Source organism: Grammomys surdaster, unplaced genomic scaffold (genome assembly GCF_004785775.1).
Source record: "Grammomys surdaster isolate TR1022 unplaced genomic scaffold, NIH_TR_1.0 126906, whole genome shotgun sequence".
NCBI lineage: Eukaryota > Metazoa > Chordata > Mammalia > Rodentia > Muridae > Grammomys > Grammomys surdaster.
Window position 1 is genome coordinate 1,429,118 of NW_021621692.1, and position 21,076 is coordinate 1,450,193.

General features: G+C 42.6%; 2 protein-coding genes across 3 annotated transcripts in view; both read left to right on the forward strand.

Annotated features, from left to right (window-relative positions):
* Cep112 (centrosomal protein 112) overlaps positions 1-15,051 on the forward strand; it is a 406,791-nt gene extending 391,740 nt beyond the window's left edge. Inside the window, exons 25-27 of one of the 2 annotated variants that reach the window (XM_028761272.1) lie at positions 10,438-10,539; positions 13,768-13,832; positions 14,621-15,049. In XM_028761272.1, the coding sequence (XP_028617105.1) occupies positions 10,438-10,539; positions 13,768-13,832; positions 14,621-14,624 (171 nt within the window). In that variant the 3' untranslated portion in view covers positions 14,625-15,049. Of the gene's footprint in view, positions 1-10,437; positions 10,540-13,767; positions 13,833-14,620 lie in introns of both variants that reach the window. The other variant, XM_028761273.1, reaches the window with a different exon arrangement.
* Axin2 (axin 2) overlaps positions 14,620-21,076 on the forward strand; it is a 100,331-nt gene continuing 93,874 nt past the window's right edge. Inside the window, exon 1 of the mRNA XM_028761277.1 lies at positions 14,620-14,690. The gene's annotated coding sequence lies outside the window, so the exon portion shown is untranslated. The remainder of the gene's footprint in view (positions 14,691-21,076) is intronic.

Consider the following 21,076-nt stretch of genomic DNA (forward strand, 5'->3'; position numbering starts at 1 on the left):
ACCTCCCAGCATGCCCTTCAGTGTCTACCTCCCAGCATGCCCTTCAGAGTCTACCCCCCAGCATGCCCTTCACTGTGTACTTCCCAGCCTCCATACATCATCCTCTCTCATTTCCTCTGCAGATAGATCTCCTGTGCATAGCTGAGGTCTTTAAGACCCAAGCCAGCCTTTCATGGAAGGAGGGAAGTGCTCACAGGACATGCCAACCTAGGCAAAGAAGAAACATTGAGAGTGATATTATTGGGAAGAGAGACATGAGAAATGAGAACAGAAAGAGAGAATTCTAGGCAGAAAAGATGTAGCATTTTGCTACAGAAGAAAGAGTCCCGGGTCATCTCCTGTCATCCCTCGGTAGAAAGTAGAAAGTCTGATAGTAGTGAAGGCGAGCGGGGCTGGGTGGAAGGGAGCAGTGTGGATGAAACCAGCTCCCGCCTTCCCTTCTCATGAATCTCCAAGATCCCTTTTGATCTCAGCAGCTCTGTAGGCCTGGGTGTTTGCCTCCAACTTTCTCAGCTTTGAAGCTGGCCTACTTATTAATAGCTACTGTGCTGATTAAGAACTGCAATTCCATGATGAAAGAATCTACTCTTTGTATTTAGGGAAAGCTTTTGTGATTAATTTACTCTAGACTTTCTGAGGATCCTGTCATTTTAAGATAAAGACCGACTTAACACCAGCAGTTGTGGGAACTGAGGTTTGGATTCATTCAGCAGCAAATATTTATTGAGTTGCCACCATATGCCAGGCACCATGCTAAGCCTTGGTTCAGCCATCAGCAAAATTAACACAGCCTCTACCCTGTGCCACTGATAGTTCATACAGTCTAGGAAGTAGCCAACTTTGTATAAAGAGCCGAGTTGCAAATATTTTCAGGCTTAGGAGCCGTAGGGGCCCTGCCGTGACTATTAAATTCTGCCATGGTCGCTCAGAAACAGCCTGTGTTCTGGTAAAACTTTATTTACAAAACTGGCAGGTAGCCAACTTGGTCTACAGACTGAAGTTTTGTTTTGGTTTCAGTTTGAATGGGTTTGTGTTTTATTTTTATATGTTTGATAAGACAGGACTCTCTATATAGCCCAGGCTGACCTCGAAGTCTTAGTGATCCTGTTTTAGCCTCTTGAAGCTAGAATGCCAGGCATGCACTGCCACACTGGTAAACTGCAACCTGAGGTTCACAGACCTTTGGTCTAATGGATGCAAGTTGACATTTTGCTTATTCGACACTGTTTTGGTCTCGACTATTTTGATCACAACTGACAAAAACTGAGTATCTCAGAAAAACACTAACTTCAGGAACAGTCTGTTAAAGGATCCAGGTTCTCCATCTCATTCCTGCTCCTCCTTCCCTGGAGTAGCTTTACTGCGGCCTCTTTCTCACAGCACTATAGCAAGAGAGCAGTAACAATCCAACATCCCCGGGGAGGCCGGTGGACGGGTGATTCCTTGTGTTCACGAGTTTGGTGCCAGGATTTGGCTCATGTGCCCAAGTCTTAATCAATTATTTGTGATATCATGATGACTTAGGTCCTATCACACTCTTCTCTCCAACCTTGGGTGGGACAGAGAAGAGGAAAGATGAATTTCAGTTACTAGAGGACTGATAAGTGTACAGCAACATAATGTGTCCCTGTTGCTCACTAGATGAGATGCTGTGAGCAGCTCCTGGTGCCACACGTAGCCATGTGCAAACACTCAGTGATGCCAAGTGTACAGCTTACATGCAAATGCCCCAAATTTTAGTATTTATGTGTAATATTTCACAACCTCAGTGTTTATTATGTATTTGAATCTTTGGCTCATGAGCAGGCTTTGCAGTTACTGGTCATTTTCTCTTTGAACATCTTTCCACTCTCATATTTTTCCTAAGAGTGTTTTCATTCTAAGTAGCCTCAACAGGCCTCTGTTTTCTTTTTAATGTTAAGGAATTGTTTGACTTAGAGCATTTAGCAGTAACCAGAGCACTAGGTCCAAATGATTCTATTACTTTGAAGCCACTTTTTCCGTAGGACCAGAACACTGAAAAGGTCACCATTTCCCAAAACTATCCCGAGCTTTTAAATATTGAGGTTAGCACCTGCTTCGCTCTCCAGACACTGGCTTGCCTGAAGGGCTGGCGGGTGTCTAGCCTAACCAGGAACCACTTCCCTCCCTTCTGCTGGAAACTGGTCCATCTGCACAGGCAAAGGAGGACTTCCAGCAAGCTGCACTTTTAGGCAGGGAGGCATCCTTCAAAACAAAGAGCCAAGAGAAGTTATGCTGAAAACAGAGCAGGGAATGAGTATGTCAAGGTTGTTAAGAAAATTATGGTTCTTTTATGTTTTCACTTTATATTTGAGATTCAAACCGTATGAGCTGTGCTGCAAAGAGAGCAAGCGCCCTTCCTAAAATGGATCTTCCTTGGCAGTTGCTGTGGCAACACAGCACACCTTAACCCCGATAATGATGACATTTCATAGAAGGCATTGCATTTCTCTGCTGCACTGCAGATTTTTTTTGCATCATCTTTTACACTGTTTCTTTCATTTTTATTCTTCAAACAAGAAAGTCAGACATGTAAGTTCTAAATTCTCACTCCTCTGAAGTGCCAATGCAGAAACTTTTTTGCTATTCACAGGCAAAACCCTCTGCATTTCTGTTTATAGTGTCCTCAATAGCAGGTAGCTAACCTCCCTTCCTGTACCCTGCTCCTGCCTATGTCCTCCGACCTGCCCTTCAAGCTCCCGAGAAGTCCACCGACCACCGTGCTCACCTCTGCCTCCACCCACCACAGTGTTCATCTATGCCTAACTCTCCTCCTCCTCTTCTACTCCCACTATGATCCACACACTAGTCATATTCCATTTGCTTCACAGCCTTCCAATAAGCCAAGGACAGGTTCATGAGCAAATCAGTCCACAGTGACTAAAAACATCAGTTCTTCTCCCTGAACCTCCCTAGGTTTCTAATTGGTAGAAATCCAATCCAGAGATCAGTTGTAAGCTGACATCCTTCCCTTAAATCCAGTCATGTGGCATCAAATAATGGGATTTTCTACTTACAGGCCCAAATTATAAGCAGGAGACCTGAGACAATCTACCCACATGGACTGAATGCCTGCGTACACACATACATCCTAACACATGTGGTTAGCCCTCAGCCCTCAGTGAATTTGCAGATGAGACCTTTGGGAGCTAATTAAGTCAGGGTGAGGGCCTGTGTTATAGAAGAGGAAAAGACCAGAGCTCACTGTCTGTGTATACACAGCAAAGAAAGACATGCATGGACATCACCAAGGAGACCCTCTCCAGGCACTAGGCCACGCAGGCTCTGATCTTCGGCCTTCAGCCCCCACAGCTAGCTTCCTGATCATTAACCTGGAACAGGAAGCCTCAGGAGCCAGAGGTATGGATGGATGCGGTGACAGACTTCCACAGAGTAAGAAAGAGTCTAGAGCTACAGAGATGACTCAGTGGGTAAACGGACTAGCAACACAAGGCTGGTGACCAGAGTTCAGTCCTCAGTACTCACACTAAAAAACAGAAGCCTAACACAGTGGTCCACATCTGTAATCACAGCATGCCTACTTTGAGATGGGAGACAGAGATAGCATCACCCTATTACAGACAAGCAAGCCGGGGACAGCACAAGAGCAGAAATAACAATACTGACTGCCTCACCAAGGCTGGAAAGAAAGAGCTAACTCCTGAGAGTGGTCCCCTAACTCCACCTTTGTGCTATGGCACCTGCATACAAGCACACGCACACTAGTTAATTCATTGTTTTTTAATTAAAGATAGAAAATAAAAAAATCACTTCTAGTAAAAAGGAAGAAGGATTATATAAAAGATCCTTTGTTGGGTAAAAGCACAGGGCACTTGAAAGAATATAAGTAAAGCAACTGCTCAGAAGCCAGGCTTGAGGGGTACTAGTGAGAGATGGGCAGGGCCTCAGGACACAAGGCCTTCTTGATAACAGAAAAGACTTGAAAACTGATTCTACTTAAAAAGCACACCTAAATTTTGCAGTGTAAGATGCATACATTTCAGACTAAGATGGTACCAGTGGAGATAGAGATAAAAAATAGTCAGTGGAGTCCTGCATCCCCCCTTTCTCCTCTCCAACTTTCAGTGTTAACAGTATACTCCAGTTGGGGATACCCTGTCTCCATAATCCTTTATAAAAATTAACAAATTCTTGCTGGTGTCATGCCTTGCGAAGAAGCCAGGCTGCTGCAATACAGCCAGGTTTCGCTGTGCCATTGCTGGTTATGGTGCTCTGGGTTTCAAAATGGACTTTGATAGAGGAAGTCAGAGTAAGGAAAGTGGAAAGGTGAATCAGTGTCACAGTGGCCCAAGGGATGCTAGGCTCTCACTAGATGTGATGTGGTTTAAAAATGTGGAAGAACATTATACATGCTGCTTTTTGAGACTGCTGGGAGTGGAGGGTAAGAGGGCAATGGCCTGACACCCCTAGAAACTCCTTCCAGGGTTCTTAAAACAAATCAGCCTTCCAAAGCTCTGGTGCTTGTTATATTCACTCCTGTGTGCAATAGGATACTATACTAATGATTTTAAACATTTTTAAATTTTTATTTATTAGCGTGAGCAGGGCACACCATACCATACATGTAGAGATTAGAGGACAATTTGCCAGGAATCTGTTCTCTCTGCCATATGGGTTCATGGGGATCAACACAGGGCATCAGACGTGGTTGCAAACACCTTGGCGTGCTGAGCCATCCCACTAGCCCATACTATATGAGTTACATGTGCCAATTTCCCCTTCATCAAAGAGCTGTATGTCCACCAAGCCCTTTGATTAGATCAGTTCTACCTTCTCTTGCTTCTTAGTCTGTTGTCAGGCTAGTTTATCCCATAGTCAACACTAGAAGAAATGTCAGGAGGCAGAAAGAAGAGAATGGTCTGGCAGCACTTAATGTCTCATCTTGGTCTAGAGGTGATGTTTTATCTCCCATCATTATTTCACACCAAATGCATTGAAGTATTTAGCTTTCATTCTAAACTTGACACAACTTTGGAACCACCTGAGAACAGAGTCTCAGTGAAGGATTGCCTAGATCAGGTTGGCCTGTTGGGTGTGTCTGCTGGGGACTATCTTAATCAGGTTGACTGACATGGAAAGAACCAGCCCACTATGGGTGATACCATTCCCTACACATGGCTTCTTGACATGTATGAGAATGGAAAAAGTGGGCTGAGCACAAGTAAGCAAAAGAACATGCTTGTATTCTTTTCTCTCTGTTCTTGACTATGGATGTGTTATAACTGGCTATTTGTTTTTTTAAGTTCCTGCAACCCTGACTTCCCCCACAATGGACTATACCCTGTAACTGTGAACTAAGATATATCCTTTCTACCCTGAATTGTTAGATTTTTTTTAACTTGGTTTTAGTTTGTTAAGCTGTTTGTTTGTAGGATCAGAGATTTTTATCACAATAGAAATGAAACTAGAACATATCCTGGGTCAGAGATGGAGGTATGTCTCATTCACAGCTTAGCTGTGCTAAAGAAGAAATAGGTTACAAACAGATGAAAGAAGACACCAATGGGCATTGCAAGATAGGAGGCCGTATGAAAACTTAGTTAAAAGGCCACTACACTACCAGGAAAAAGAATAAAGAAGGCACTGCCTAACTCCACAGCACTGGCCAAGTTTAGTGGTGATAACCTGGGTAAGCAACAGCTTCCTGTCAGTCAGTTACTGGCCAGTCGTGCTTATTCTTCCAAGTGCATTATCCTGGTGGTCCAATGGTGGCTGGCCGAGCCAAGAACTCCTCTCCAGTGTGCTTCTTTGCAGTACCCAGTTACCAGAGAGCAGGTTCTAAAGATTCGACCACATAAAAGTAGCATTAGCCTAGTTTTTTTTGTTCTTTGTGGCGAGTATTCCAAGGAACAGCTAAGGAGTGGCAATAGGAAACAGGTTCTGTTCTACATCAGACCTCTTTAGCTCAAGTCCAGGGGTGCAGGAGTCATGGTCCTCCATATAGCCATTCCCCAAACCAGGCTTTGTCAACCTTTGTCAGCCCTTTGCTTGGCAAAGCTTTCCCAAGATGCTCTATTTTCCTCAAGAAACATACAGGGGTTAGAGAGATGGTTCAGTGATTAAGAGCACTGGCTGCTCTTCCAGAGGACCCAGGTTTGGTTCCCAGCACCCATGTGTTGGCTCACAACAATCTGTAACTCCAGTTCCAGAGAATCTGACACCTTCTTCTGACCTCCTCAGACACTGCATGCACATGGGACATAGACATACATGTAGGCGAACATTCATATACATAGAAATAAACAAAATCTTTTTTTTTAAGGAAGAAGAAAAGAAAAATAAAGAGCAACAAAGCAAGAGTACTTATGCCTTATAACAAATGTGTACTTCACTGGCTGGCCTGTAAATACGTATTTGAGGAGATTTATAAATCTCTTGTTTTAGATTAATAAGTACAGTGCATTTATATAGTTTTTTGTCTTATGTTTAAATCTTTAGTATGTTAAAATTTTAAAGAAATAGGACAGTAAGGAGAAGGGCTGAGGAAGGAGCTTTCTCAGTGGTTGGAGCATTGCCACTTTTCCAGAAGACCTGAGTTTAGTTCCTAGTATCCACACGGCAACTCAGAGCTATCTTTCAGTTTGAGGGGATCTAATGCCCTTGTTTGGCCTCCACAAGCCCCAGGCACACACATGATACACAGATATACATGCAGGCAAAACAATCATACACATAAATAAAAATAAATCTTTCTTGTGTGGATACTGGAAGGGTATCAGTTGTGCACACCTGTCCCCTCCTGTGCTAGGAAAGACAGAGTGACAGAGTGTGTAATGAAGGAAGCTATTCTAATAGGCAGTGACTTCCTTTTCCTTTGCTAACACAAGAAATATTTTAATATTTGAAATGACTTCTTAAACTATAGAACAGAATATATATATATAATATGTGCCTGGGCTGGGCTTAGTGATGCATGCCTTTAATTCTAGCACTCAGGAGGCAGAGGCAGGCCAGCCTCCTTGAGTTAAAGGCCAGCATGATCTACAAAGAGAGTTCCAAGCCAGGTAGGGTTACACAGCGAGATCCTCATCTCAAACAAATAAAATAAAATTTAAAAGGAATATGCCTAAAGTTCATAGTGCCTGAGTTCAAATTGTCACTTACCCTTCATACTTAGTATGTCTCATTGGGTCAACAGAACAATGGGCTCCTCATTGAGTACTTAAGTTATATCTGACATAGAATACACGCATTCAACATTAGTGACCTTAGAATAGAATGAAAACATATTGGCTAAAGTTTTTCATGACTTTATTAAAGCAACAAGATTCTGCTTGATATAATGATTTATTTTTTTTGATTCAGGATTGGGACTTCCAGATGCAGAGTCTGAATAGCAACTCTCACTCTTAAGTGAGGTAATTTTACAGTTTCCAGGGGCTCTTTTTAATTCACTCAAAGTCACTGAAATTGTAAGACAGAGTATGAAGAAGAAGCTGCAGTATGCAGAAATACATAGATAATCACTAAAAGCTAAAAAATGTCTTTGGGATATAAACAAATAAATAAACATAAATTTAAAAAGAAGAAAATTCTCATACACTGAATTTTAAAAAAGAAAGATGGGGGCAAGGGGATAAGATAGTGAAATGGCCCAGAGTTCCAAAAGAAAGAGGGTAGAAGTGAAGTATTTTTATACGCAGCCAAGTTGCCCTTCAGATATCCTAGTAACAAGGCAGACCTCAACAGAGATGCCCAAAATAAAGCACTTGAGTCCAGTTTAAAAACAGGAGCACAAAATTCCAGGTGTTGATGAAAATTATTAGTCAGCATATAGCCTAAGAAGTTTCAGCAAATGCCATCCTAAAGACATGGTTTATAAAGTATGTATTTCATTTTTCCCCTGGACACATATGTTCATATACATGTGCATGCATACACACACGCACACAGGCACACACACACACAAATAGAAATAACATAATTCTTTAAAAGAAACATATTCTAAACTTTTATTCTTTTTCCTTACAACCCTTTTTACCTGAGAGATTTTACATAATACTAGTTATATAGATATGTAAAATAGATACACAAACTAAATATTTACCAATATTAAATCCAAAATAAATTTACTTTAAAACAAGTCTTTGGTATACATGTAATTTTAACACTTACTAAAGGCAGAAGCAGTTTTATATGCTAATAAAATAGATGTGATTATTCGCTTTTACATAAATAGTTAAATCTTTGCTAAATATTTGATACAGCGTGATATAGAAAATCTTCAATGTTTTTCAAAGTCTATCAATTTTTTTGACTTTATAATAGTCAATAATGAGAATTCTCCTTTGAATACACAGTAAAAATTGATTGATATATATTTATCACCATATCAGAAATTGCTGGAAATTCTATTTTAATCCTAAAACAAAATTTGTTAATGATTTTTTTTATGAAAATCAACAACTCAACAGTTTTTAAGTTCAAACATTCTAACACAATACCATTTAAAGGCAGGCAATGCGCACACATAACAAATAATCTAGGCAGGCAACATAGCTTAGCAGGTAAAGGCTAATAGTAGTTACATGACAGTTTCTGGAATCCATATAAAGATGAAAGGAGAGAATCAACTCTGCAAAACTGTCCTCTGACTCTACCTACGAAACATGGCATGCAGCCACCACAATTACACACGAAGAAAGAATCTGTGGGGTTAGAGACATGTTTTAGTGGTTAGAATCACCAATACTCTTCCAGATGACCTGAGTTCAGTTCTCAGATTCCATGTTGTGCAGTTCAAAACAATCTGCAACTCCAAGATCCTGTGTCGTCTTCTGGCCTACATGGGTGCCCACATACAAGTGTATATACTCACACAGACACACACTTGCACATAAAGAAAAATTAATCTTTAAAAGATATTTTTAAAAATAATGTTTTTAAAGATACTAATCTAGTACACGCTGAGGAATGACAATAGTAGAATACTAAAGTCTTTGTTTTCTGTAATTAAACCATCGTATTTCTATACGAGCAAAAAACTGTATGTGCAGTAAAAACACCACACATGACTACCTTGACTCTGAGCCAGTCCGTCTCAGACAGTGTCATTAGAGATGCTGGCATGGTGTGCAGTGTGGCTGTTGTGTGTTCAGATCAGGGCTGCAGTGAAGTCAAGAGCTGGAACACAGGCAAGTGCTGCCCAAAACGCCTTAAATTGCTTCATTTTAATTTTACTGTTGCCACATTTTGGTTTGTTTGTTTTTTTGTTTTCCACAATCTCATCTGGGACCACAAGCCACAGGTTAAAAAGCTTTGCTCTAGCACAGTTGCCATGGGATTTAAGTAGGTAATGAAAATAATCACTATAACACATTTCTTCTTTAATTCAGTTTAGTGGAAGAAGAATTAGGATTTACAGGACAGTGATCTTTAAATTAATCTCAGCAAATCTGTAGGCCTGCCCTGCCCACCTGAATTCAGCCAAATGCATTTCCCTAGTCGTTTCTTCATTTCCAGTTGTTTGATGAACTGTGGCTAGAATACACTGCCCTTCAGCTTAGCGTCATGTTAAGTCACGCATGATCATATAGTCAATCCTTAGTAACTGTTACATCTTATGCTACAAGGAAAAGAGCTGTAGGGAGCCACTGCTGTTTGTACATGCACATTCATGTAGTACTCATGCAAAGCTTCCAAAGATGTCACTTCCATGACCCTCACTTATCCTTTAGATCTTAAAGATAGATAGAGCCACCAATGCCCAGTGATAGTCATACCAGCAGTCCACCATGTTGGAGGCCTGGGGACACAGATGTGCAGATCCCCCAGCATTGGCATCCTCAGCACTATATGAAGACTCTAGTAATCTGTGAGAGTGTCAGTCAGACCAAAGGCATGCTATGAGTTGTCCCCAACCACTGTAGTCCTGTCATCCTAGTGCAGAAAAGGCCTCAGGATTGGCACAGTGGCATTTCCTGAAAGTGGAGATAAGAGAATGGTATTTTACTTAACAAGATACTGAAAACTGTGTTAACGGGGATTTGCTTTTTTTTTTTTTAATATGTATTTGTTTTTATTTTATGTCTGAGTGTTGCCTCCATGCTAGGTGTGTGCATCATGTGTGTGCCTAGTACCTGTGGAGGCCAGGAGAGGGCATCAGATGCTCTGTAACTGGAGCTACAGGCAGTAGTAAGTCCCACATCAGCAAGCCATCTCAGTGAAGAGGGGATTTAAAAGAAAAAGTCTTATTCCAGGAACCATCTGTACCAGAATCACATGTTCAAGCTAGGCAACTTATCAATGTATAAAATTTATTTTTATGTCATGTTATTAGATGCCTTCTAACAATAAATATCGAAAACTGTTTGGGAGTAAATAGATATTTTTCAAAAATTTCTTAAATTCAAAACAGACATTTCTGGAGTATAAAAGATTTTTTTTCCATTTTAGATAATGTACATACGACAAGAATATGAAACAAAATTCAAAGGGTTAATGCCAGCATCTCTAAGACAAGAACTTGAGGACACCATATCCTCCCTAAAGTCACAGGTAACTCCTAGAGCAGAATAACATTCTAAGATGTAGGTGAGGCATGCATTCTGAAAAGGAGCCTGATCCTGCCTCGCTACCAGGAGTCACTATGATGCCACATTTACCCATCACCAACGTGAGCTGGGTTAGTCTCCTGAAACTGGGTCAAACATGGCAACTTTGATTCATTCACAGCCCAGTGCAATTTCACCTTTTCTTCTTGGTTCAGGGTCCAAAACATCATTCCGTGATACGTTGCTGGTTCCTTGCTATGCTAAAGTATGGAGGGACAAGAGTGTCATTCATTTAGGAGCAGTTCTCCTAATATTTTATATGGTTTTCAAAGGTATATATTTTAAGGCCAAGGCAAAATATCATTAAGATATTTTTTTTTTTTTTTTTTTTTTTTTTTTTTGGTTTTTCGAGACAGGGTTTCTCTGTATAGCCCGGGCTGTCCTGGAACTCACTCTGTAGACCAGGCTGGCCTCGAACTCAGAAATCCGCCTGCCTCTGCCTCCCGAGTGCTGGGATTAAAGGCGTGCGCCACCACCGCCCGGCTCATTAAGATATTTAAACAATTAAATTTAATGTTTCTTATTGAAACATATGGTTCTTAAAATGTAAGGTGAGAAATAAACACTTGGGAACCGAGGCAGGAGGATCACAAATTCTGGGCCAGCCTGGACTACATAGGAAAATCCTTCCTCAAAACAAATGAATGAAGTACCCAACATACTTCTATACCGAGCGTTGTTTTAAGAGTTTTTGCTTTGGCTTTTGGTGGTGGAGTTTTACCTGTAGCACTTCCTTTGCTTCCTCAGCACTGGGATTAAAGGTGTGCCCCACCATGTACTGAGTATTTTATGTATTTTTGTGTGTTTGTGGTGTTTGGTTCTTGATGAGGCAATGGTTTTTTGTTTGTTTACTTGTTTATAAAATGTCTCTACATAGTTCTAATTATTCTGGAACTCACTATGTTAACCAGGCTGACCACAAACTCACAGAGATCTGCCTTCCTCTGCCTTCTTAGTGCTGGGATTAAAGGTGTGTGCCACCATCTGAATACCTATGAGTTTACAATTCCTGCATGAGAAATCTTCATAGTCCCATTTCCAACACACTGAGAAACTTAAGATATTTAAATTTGTGTAAATGGTTCCACAAGAGAAGGGTTTCTGCACTCTGAATGCTAAGAACTGTACCTGGTACATAGCAGCTGCTCATTAAATAATAAAATAACCAATGTAGTTTGGTAATACTCACATTGAGTGTTTATAATATGTAAAATGACTGACTGTATGGACCCTAGCGTGGCGGGGCACACCCTTAATCCCGACAGAAAGAAGTTTCTCGTGGCCAGCCACAGTGAAAAGTGAATTCCACCAGTCCTTTGGAGGCTGCTCCTAGGTTCTGCTGTGCTTGCCTCTGTATATGAAAACAGGATAAGGCAGAGCACAGCGCAAGGGCGGGGAGCACTGAGGTGCTGTCTACCCATCAGCTTCACAGAGGAGTGTCCATGGGGTCAGCCTGACACCCTCAAAGGAGATTCTTATTTTTGAGGTGTGAGGGAGGGGAGAAATCCAATACCCACCTGCATGGCTTCTGTTATCGTTCGTATCATTTCACTGTAATAAAAGCCGCTTCAACCTCCTGGAACTGGATGTTGACCCAGAGAGAGTGCTGCCAGCTGCATGAGGCCCTCAGAGTTGCCAGCTGCACAGAGGAGCTGCAGGCCTTAGAGTGAGCGGATTTAGTTTGAAAGCACAGGTGCCTGTGTTTTTGAAAATTGTTGGAATTCCAGTCGATTGCAATGCAGGGTGGGGGAAGGAGGTTAAAGCAGTATGATCCTTGCATCTGTCACAATTATCAATTGTCCTGTGGGTCAGTTGAGCACTCGGATAACATGAAGAGCAGGTCACCATTCTGAGCAAGCCAGCCCAGGGACCTCTGTGATACACATCCATTTGGGCAGGCTGCACTTTCCTCCCTTTCAAGCACGGTTTTTGGTCCTACCAGCTGTACTCTTGCATAACTGTCTCAGAACCAGCCGTTGCCATGGTTTCAGCTCAGCTCAAAGAACCCAGAGTAAACAATTCTGAGCAGATCAAATGCCACTAACTCTTGATTACATTGAACCATAGTTAAGCTGTCCCCAAACTGTTTGTATGTCTTTGGATAAGGTATTTTGAATTGATGCCTGACATATAGGTATCATTGATCTCATTTATACTACAAAGTAGTCACATGTACTATAAAGATATTGAAGAAGTCACACCTAGCAACAGCTTCTGTTCCCCACCCTCCACTCCATGGTGGTACCTGCTGTGAAGTCTGTACTGGGCATTTGCTCTGAGGCACAGCTCACCACTCCTAACCCTGGGAAGCAACTGTCATGAACCCCATTCCACAGATGACACAGCAAGAGCTGAGTAACCTTCCTAGGGCCTTAGAGGCCAAGCCAGGGATGGAAGTCAAGTTGGCTTAACTCCAGGAAAAGCTCAGGCTCTTTCCACTCCCAACCCTGTGTCTAACCTCAGGGAATCCCCAGGATGGATTTGAGGTTTCCAGAAAGCAATAATTTTCTTTTCACTCACTCATTCGCTCATTAAACAGCCAGTGCATACCAGCTACATGCCCAGCCCTGTAAAAGAAGCTGGGGACTAGGAGATAGACAGAGTCATCCCTCTCCTAAAAAGCTCATAGGGTTTAGGAACAGCAATGAAAACATAACCACAAGGAGGTGTGTGAACATCTAGAGCATTTGGTCCAGAGGACACACCACTGGCTTGGGACAAGGCAGGGTCTCTGCGAGCAGTTGGGAAACAATGGGTGGGCTGACTTTTGAGCCAACAATGGAGGGCAAAGAGACCTTTCATCAAGTGTTCTAAAGTGAGAAATGGCCCACGTCAAAGGGTGACAGTATGAGTGACATGGTGCAAGGTGGCAGTGGTGGGAAGATCATGAGGAAAGAGGGAGCCACAGAGACAGAATGGCACCCATCAAGATGGCCTCTAGGACACAGTTTGTAGTTGGCTCTGTGGCCTTGGGTGGATTTTCGGTAGGGACAGGATGTGACCAGATATAGGAAAATCATCCTTAATATTCACTTCCTCCAAGTGTTATCAGGGAGTTGTCTGAGTTTAAGTAAAATCCTAACATATTGTGTGTGTGTGTGTGTGTGTGTGTGTGTGTGTGTGCAGTGCTGGCATGTGCACTTACCTTCTCTCATATAAGATGTCTTTATAGGTCAACTTTCTGCAAAAAAGGGCATCTATCCTTCAAGAAGAACTGACCACCTACCAAAGCAGAAGGTATGAGCAGTGATAACACACCTTCCACTTAATTTGTGCTATATACCCCTGAAGTCCTTTACCTTGACCTGCAAGTCTTCACTGAAATGTCTAGACACAAGATAAATCTTGAAAGGAAGACATTTTTAATGAACAGCTTGTCTTTAAGACGTCACCCACCTCTTTAATCACAGGGCTTAGATTCATCAGAACAAGATTCGGGAATTTCAGGGTGTGGCAATTAGGTAGGGACCTCACCTGGGCAGTCCGGCAAGGTGTATACAGTCTTGAAGCCCAGCTGAGGACTGAAGGAGACATCATCTTCCTTTAAGACTGTGGCGTGACGCAATTCTCTGTGATGGCTCACATCTTCAAAGCCCCTTACCCCTGGGGGTTTGGCACTGCTCTCCTGACCAGAATAAGTCGATGGCTTTGTGACGTTAAACATTCACAGAGATGGAGTGTCCCCGAGCACAGAGCTTCGAGGTGCAGGAAGCCTTCCTGAAGGTTCCCAGTGATATCACCGACCAAGGTGATGTTTACTGATGGTCCAGTTCAGTCAGGCAACTTTGCTTTTAAGTGCAGTCACAGTCTGGGCTGCTTACTTGGCATCAAAATAAAAGGAATGAGCTTGTGAATCATTTACTTTTCAAAAGATTCTGTGTGCCTGATGATGATAAGATCAGTTGCTTATAGGCATACGTGATGAAATTTTGATAGCAAATACCCTTTTGAACCTCCAACTCCTGCAGAATTGTAACATATTTTACAATTGACTAAAAACCCTGATGTGGATTTTTGATTTCCAGGTAACTACATGCCTGGTAGAGTGTGATACATGAAAATCATCGGGGCTGCACCGAGGGCTTCATCCAGCAGGTTTGAAGATTTGGATATTGTGAACTGTGAGATCAATGGCTTTTTTTTTAATGCTTAAGTGTAATTAAGATCATAAAAATATGCATCATCCATACACTGGGTTGGCTTTATTTGTGTCACCTAAGTTAAGTTTTACCATCTCCTTTCTGGCTCCATGTTTGCACTGCAGTACATGCTGAAAACTGCTTCTGTGGGAGGGGATGTCTGCGTGGGGTGCCTTGCTGATGCTCGCAAGGGTCTTACAAGCTGTGAATGATAAGAATCACGATTGCATTATCATATCAAAATGATACGTTACTATTAACCTGTTCATGTTATTCTCATATTCATTGTTCATATATTAAAATGTCTTTTTATACTATTCCTTTTTTTTTCTACATTTTATCCCACCTCATCTGCTAAGTATGGCATGTATATGGTATTTCTCCCTCCCCCAACAAAAACCTATTATCTCAACTTCTGCTTTGGAGAAAAATACCTCATACCATGTCAAAGATCAGTTCATAATTTCATTATGAAACGGCTGTCCAGCATCAGATGACTGGGTCGTGCTTGTCATGTGGGTGTCCAGTCTGGCCCTGGGGCTGCTGGAGGGTGGGGTGGGAATAACATACAGGCAGCTCTGGTTTCCTGTTCCTTTCTTGATGTCTCCTTTATGGTTGTTGCTCTGATTGTCACATCTGTCTATGTGCCTAACAGCAGTTGGGCACATTTTGAGGACACAGCCTATGGGCCAGGGACCATGCCTATCTCTTGCTCTTGCTTGTCTGCAGTGTGTTTGCTCTTATGAATGGTGTTTAAGCCTCGGTTGCTTTTCCCACATCAAGTCCTGCCCTGGTTTGCCAAGGAAATTCTGAGTTGCAGTTGCAAAGATGCTCCGGTTTCATTTGAGTGAGCCTGGAGTGTGAGCCTGGAGTGTCCCATGGGCCTTCTGAGACACTCTAAAACTGTGGGGAGCTGGACGGACAGGCTGCAGTCATCTGCTTTACTGTACAGGATAGGGGAGAGAATTTATGTTTATTCAGCATTCTTTTCTCTTTCCCATGCCCAAATTTGCCCATTGCCTGCTCTCCAGGGATTAGTTGTCCTTTCTTGTTACCTTGTCTGATACATGGGAATGATAAGGAAAACCAGGTTTTATAGCCACTTCCAAAGCCATCAGTAGGAGGTGGGCATCTTGCATTCAGTCATCTTGGTGGAACCAGCAGTTTCCTGGTGCCTCTCAGAAGTCCTCTTCCCCAACCACCTCCTCCAGGAGTGTACATGTGTCCTGTGATTGACCACGCAGGCTTCGAGAATATTCACATTAAGCAAAATCATAGCAGCTGCTATTAAAGCCTCCTAATCAATGAGGACAGTTAATACTCAAGTAGTGACTTAGCACTTGGGACAAAGAAGGCTGTGTGCTTCTGTGCCTCTGTGGGGACCATGAAAACCAGGTTGAGGTCAGACGATTTCAAGGTTATTAGTGGCATGAAATGAAAATACTTTCTGAGTTGTTTTGTTTGCTGGGATTGGAACTCCCACTCAAGAATATTTGTTTTCCATGAGTAAATATCAGTAGGAGGTTTGGAAACTTGCCTGCTGTTCGTTCTTTTCCTTATTTTGAGGGTTATGAAATTACAAACACTGGTGAATTTCTGACATTGCCCAGATCCCATTTCCCATACAGTGCGCCGAGCGTGTCGGGGGGAAAGTGAGTGAAACTTTGGGTCACTGTTGATTGTATGTGATGGGCATGGGGAGCTGACACTAGTGGTTTTATGAACATTCTCTGATAAAGGAAGAGAAAGAAAATGGCTTTTGGCATGTTTGAAATCCCTCGCTGAGCTGAGCACTGAGCATATAGATGACTACTGAGACGAAAAGCGGATGCTCAGAAAATAAATGATAAACACTGCAGCTTATTGTAAAATCATCTAAGATTACGTCCTTTCAGTTGTTCATCATGAGTGCCTAATTTAGTTACGTCTCCAGGTATTGTCATTGGCTGCCATGCTTGACCCCCCCCCCCCACCTGTGCCTTTCCTATTCCAAAATGTGATTGTCAGCAGAACAAGTGGTGGCTGCTGGGACATTGGGAATTCTTAGAAGGAAAGCTCCAACTCAAGGTGCTCTGGCTGGGTGTGGGTGCTAGCTGTTCTGCAGGAGTCAAGGAAGCTACAGGGCAGTTGGCAGTTCAGTCACCTGGTATGGGTCAGAATGCTGTCACTGGGTTTCTAGTTCCTCAGCAGTGAGAACTTTTAGGAGTCTAACTCTGATGCCGCAACCTCCCCGCTCACCAGAGAACTTCACAGAGGACATCCATCAAGAGATACAGTGGAGAAAGAGGAAGTCTAAGACAGAGGGAACTTGCTTCGTAGACTGCACAAAGCACTGGTGGCAAGGTGTCCGGGGGATGGCTCATAAGCTGACGGCATTCTGTAAATGCCACATATTAACAGTGAGTCTTCAGAAACTGCCATGCGCTTATAATGGCCAGCAACCTCATTAGAGGAGTCTGTGGAGAAAAGTGCAGAAGGAAGGAACTGGGAATTTGAATTAACAATTAACATCATCCTCATTGAAGTGCATCACCAGCCAGGGAAGACAGCGGCGCCTGTGCTCTCTGTCTAAGGGTGAACCGAAAGGTAAAACATCAAAAATGCTGTGAGAAAAGTTTCAGAACACAAGGTCATTTGAATTCAGTTTCCTCAAAAGAACTCTGTCTTCTGAGCTTTCATATTTTGTTCAGAAAGGTCGCCTCTTTTAAGCCTTGTCATTAAAGACAGTTTGCTCTTTAAAGTGAATTATCAAAGGGTATAGAAATTGCAAGTTACTGAAACTAAAATGCATGATCAATTTTAAGTCTGCTAACTAAAGCCTGCTTAAATTCGGATGTGCTTTTGTGCTGGCAGCCGCTTTGATAAAGCCAGGAGAAGATACGTGGTTGGCCAATTCAAAGTCGGGAAGGAGATAATTAGACAAAACTTTCTCAACTCTCAGAGTGGTCCTAGCTTTAGCGGCTTCGTTAGGAAGCTGTGGCAGAGGCCCTAAATGATGTTTGAGGAGTGAAGTGGAGTGCTCCAGATTTTGACAGGGTGAACATTAACCGTCTTCACTGTATTGTTTCAGAAACGGAATCAGACTTCAGGTCATATCGTTTGCCTCATACAGAGGAAAAGAATTGAAACCAGTGCCATGAAACCAAAGAATTCTTAATACTGGTTCCCTCCCCAGGATCCATGGCAGCTGGAAACCCCTGTCTCCAGACATCTCAGCTCATCCAGGGTTTCCACTGGGCAAACGTTTTTACACTGGAGACCTAAATGTTGCTGTGGGTGTTGTCATTGAGAAAAGGCAGCTTAGTCTAGACTTGAGGCTAACAGACAGCCTGCTCACCTATTTGGGAGTCTGCAATTTAAGACGAGGTCCGGTGGAGCATGGCAAGGTGCACAAAGGCCACATCATGGAACAGAGCAGGGCTCCCTAGTGATACCCTGGCTTCATCTGACTAGCTGAAGGTAGTTACATGGATAAAGCCACTTTGTCTACACTCTGACCCTTTAGTGAAGAGAAAAAGAAATTTAACACATAGGTGATGTCTGCAGTCTGTTTCCTGGATGAGTCTCTTTACTTGTGTAGGCCTCGCTTCTCTGTGTAAAGCAAACCATCACATGTGACTATGATTTCCAGTGATAACACTTCTACCCTTTTATTTAGTGTTTCTCAGACTAGCAGGGCATGACAGTACACACCTTTAGTCCCAGCACTTGGGAGACATGGGCAGGCAGATCTCTGTGAGATCTCTACAGAGTGAGTTCCAGGGCAGCCAGGGCTCCATGGAGAGAACCTGTCTCAAACAAAAACAGAAACAAAACACAAAATAGTGTTTCCCAAACCAGTGTCCATCAAGGACTGTTTGGTGTGACTTATCTCAAAATGGTCTGCTGTCCCATTCTGACAATTGTGACATGCTGTGTCCTTCACTTGAAGATTCCCATGTTCTTCCTGATCATCTAGTCACTGGTTGGTTTCTGATTATCAACTGTATAGATAACAACAGAGTAACCCCACGATTAGTGACATTTATTATAAAACTCTAGTGTATAATCCCCCTGCAGGCTGGCTGCTCTCACGTGGGTTCCCAATAGTGCTGTCAGATGGGGCTTGGAGGGCTGTCACAAATGTGAGCCCACAGTGCTTCCTCAGATTCAGAGAGCTAATGCTTCCCGTCAGCTAGGTGAGGCAGCTTGTTAGAGCCCTTCTAATGGAACAAGAGAGCAGACAGCGACACCAGAAGCCACATGAGCTCAGGGCCCCAACACCAGCAACACTTCTACCATCCTCCAGTAATGACAGCCTGTCCTGGCAGGCTGTAATGTAAAGGACAGAACTCCACTGAAATCAGAGCCCCTGCGCCACTTTGTGCCATAACCTTTGGTTAAAAACAAGAACAACAAATAAACAAAAAACCTGTTTATCTCTCTTTAACCTGAAATTCCCTAAAATGATTTAACATGCATAGTTGTTCCTTTTTATTTAGATTTTGGCTTAAGCTTCTGCTGAGACCTTGTATTTTATTATAGATTTCTATGAGATAGTGATATCTTTGAGATATTGATGAGAGAAATTCCAAGCAAATTGATCAGGTTTTTTTTTTTTTAAAGTTCCTTGCTGTTTAAACATCTTGTTGATCTGTGTTAGATGTCTACAGTCACAGGTTAAATTGAGGATTTAGAAGTGCATTCTGGGAAACCCTGAGTTAGGAATATTGAGTAAGGTCATGTTTTCTTCTGTGGGTCTTTTTCAGGATGGAAGCAACCATAGTTCAATCCCCACCCCGTGTCTGTTATACACTGTGTATTGTAATCACCCTAGCAAATGTATTATTTTAAGGATCTACCAGAGCCCACTCTCTCTACTTGGGAGGGATTTCCCTCTTCCGGGGAATTCTCAGGCACAGGAAAGGGTGTGGATTTGATGAAACTGAGTGGGAAATTTCCTGAACCACAGAACTTAAAAACTACTCAGCTAAATTGAACATAATCCTCTAGATAAACAAATGAATCAGCTTCCTAATGGCTCCGTTAGCTTTCTCTCCACTGCAGTGGAGCTCTCCTGGCTTGTGCTGCTGGGCCCCCTCCTGGATCTGACCTCTCAGCTTAGCCTGGGTGGGGAATGAATGTAAATATGTAAACAGAGACAAGTACAAGGAGGTAGGCTGCCTCTGATGTCTAACTCCTTGGTCTTCCCACAAGCTGGAGACTATTGGATGGTTCCGGGTTGAAGAGCCAACCTACTGAAGATCTGAGAACGTCAAAGGATTAGTTTGACTACAGTTAAGTGAAGATAGAGAATTTGAGGGTGAAAGGAAAAATAGGGGGAAAAATCACCACTTCCTTTGGAAGAGGGAATCTTTTCCTGGCAGGACAATGAAGAGTTCTGAGACTCTTTTTAAATAAATGTGTTGAGATCCACCAAGATTTGTCTGGTTTTTCCATATCTCCCAGTTTTGCTCCATGCCAGGTGACAGAGGCTGTCATTTGCCTGCCATCAACCCTGATGTTGCTTCTCAAGTTGCCTGTAAACTGGTTTTTGCCTGGTTTTCCTCGAACACCTCGCTGTTTCCCAGTGTCCCAGTGTCACAGCTGTGTGGGAAACCCTCTCCAAAACTGGTCATTTGGCCCATCAGTTACCATTGTGTCTGTAACGACAATATTTATCCAAGACGGCCACTGTGGTGAAGGTGTGAAGCCTGCAGTGTTGCCCTGTCGTGTCTCCACCTGCCCCTTCTGAGTTAAGGATCTCTCGTAGCAGTTGGCTGCCTAGAGTGACATTTCCCGCAGTGTCAGGGAACCTGTCTCTGACAGAGTTCCCACTTGCATCATCTCACTACCTCCCAGTGGTTTTGTTTATGCATTTGAGCATGTGAATCTGGAAGCTGCTACCATGTAAATTGGGTATACTAAGGGTTTTCTTTAAAATTGCTTTCTGTGATCTCATTTGGATTCTCTCTCCCTCCCTCTCTCTCTCTCTCTCTCTCTCTCTCTCTCTCTCCCTCTCCCTCTTCCCCCCCTCCAATTGTAAATCTGTACACCTTCAAAGGCAATTTTTCTTTATAATGCCCCAAATCTTTCTTTAAATAGGCCAATTAAGATAACAAACCTAAGTAGCCCTCCCACTGCTGGCCCCTGCTGTTAGATACTCTGCCTAAAACTATATCATGTTCACGCTCTGCCTTTTTATTGATAGAAAAAAAGATTAATTGGCCTTATCTCCCTCTCACAGTGTAATTGTAGCTTTGCTGTGATAGCGCCTCTAACTGCAGCTTGAGCTCAACTCTTCACAACTTGAATAATTTGCTCAAATGCTTAAATACTCGGCAAACCTTCGCTGAGGACTTC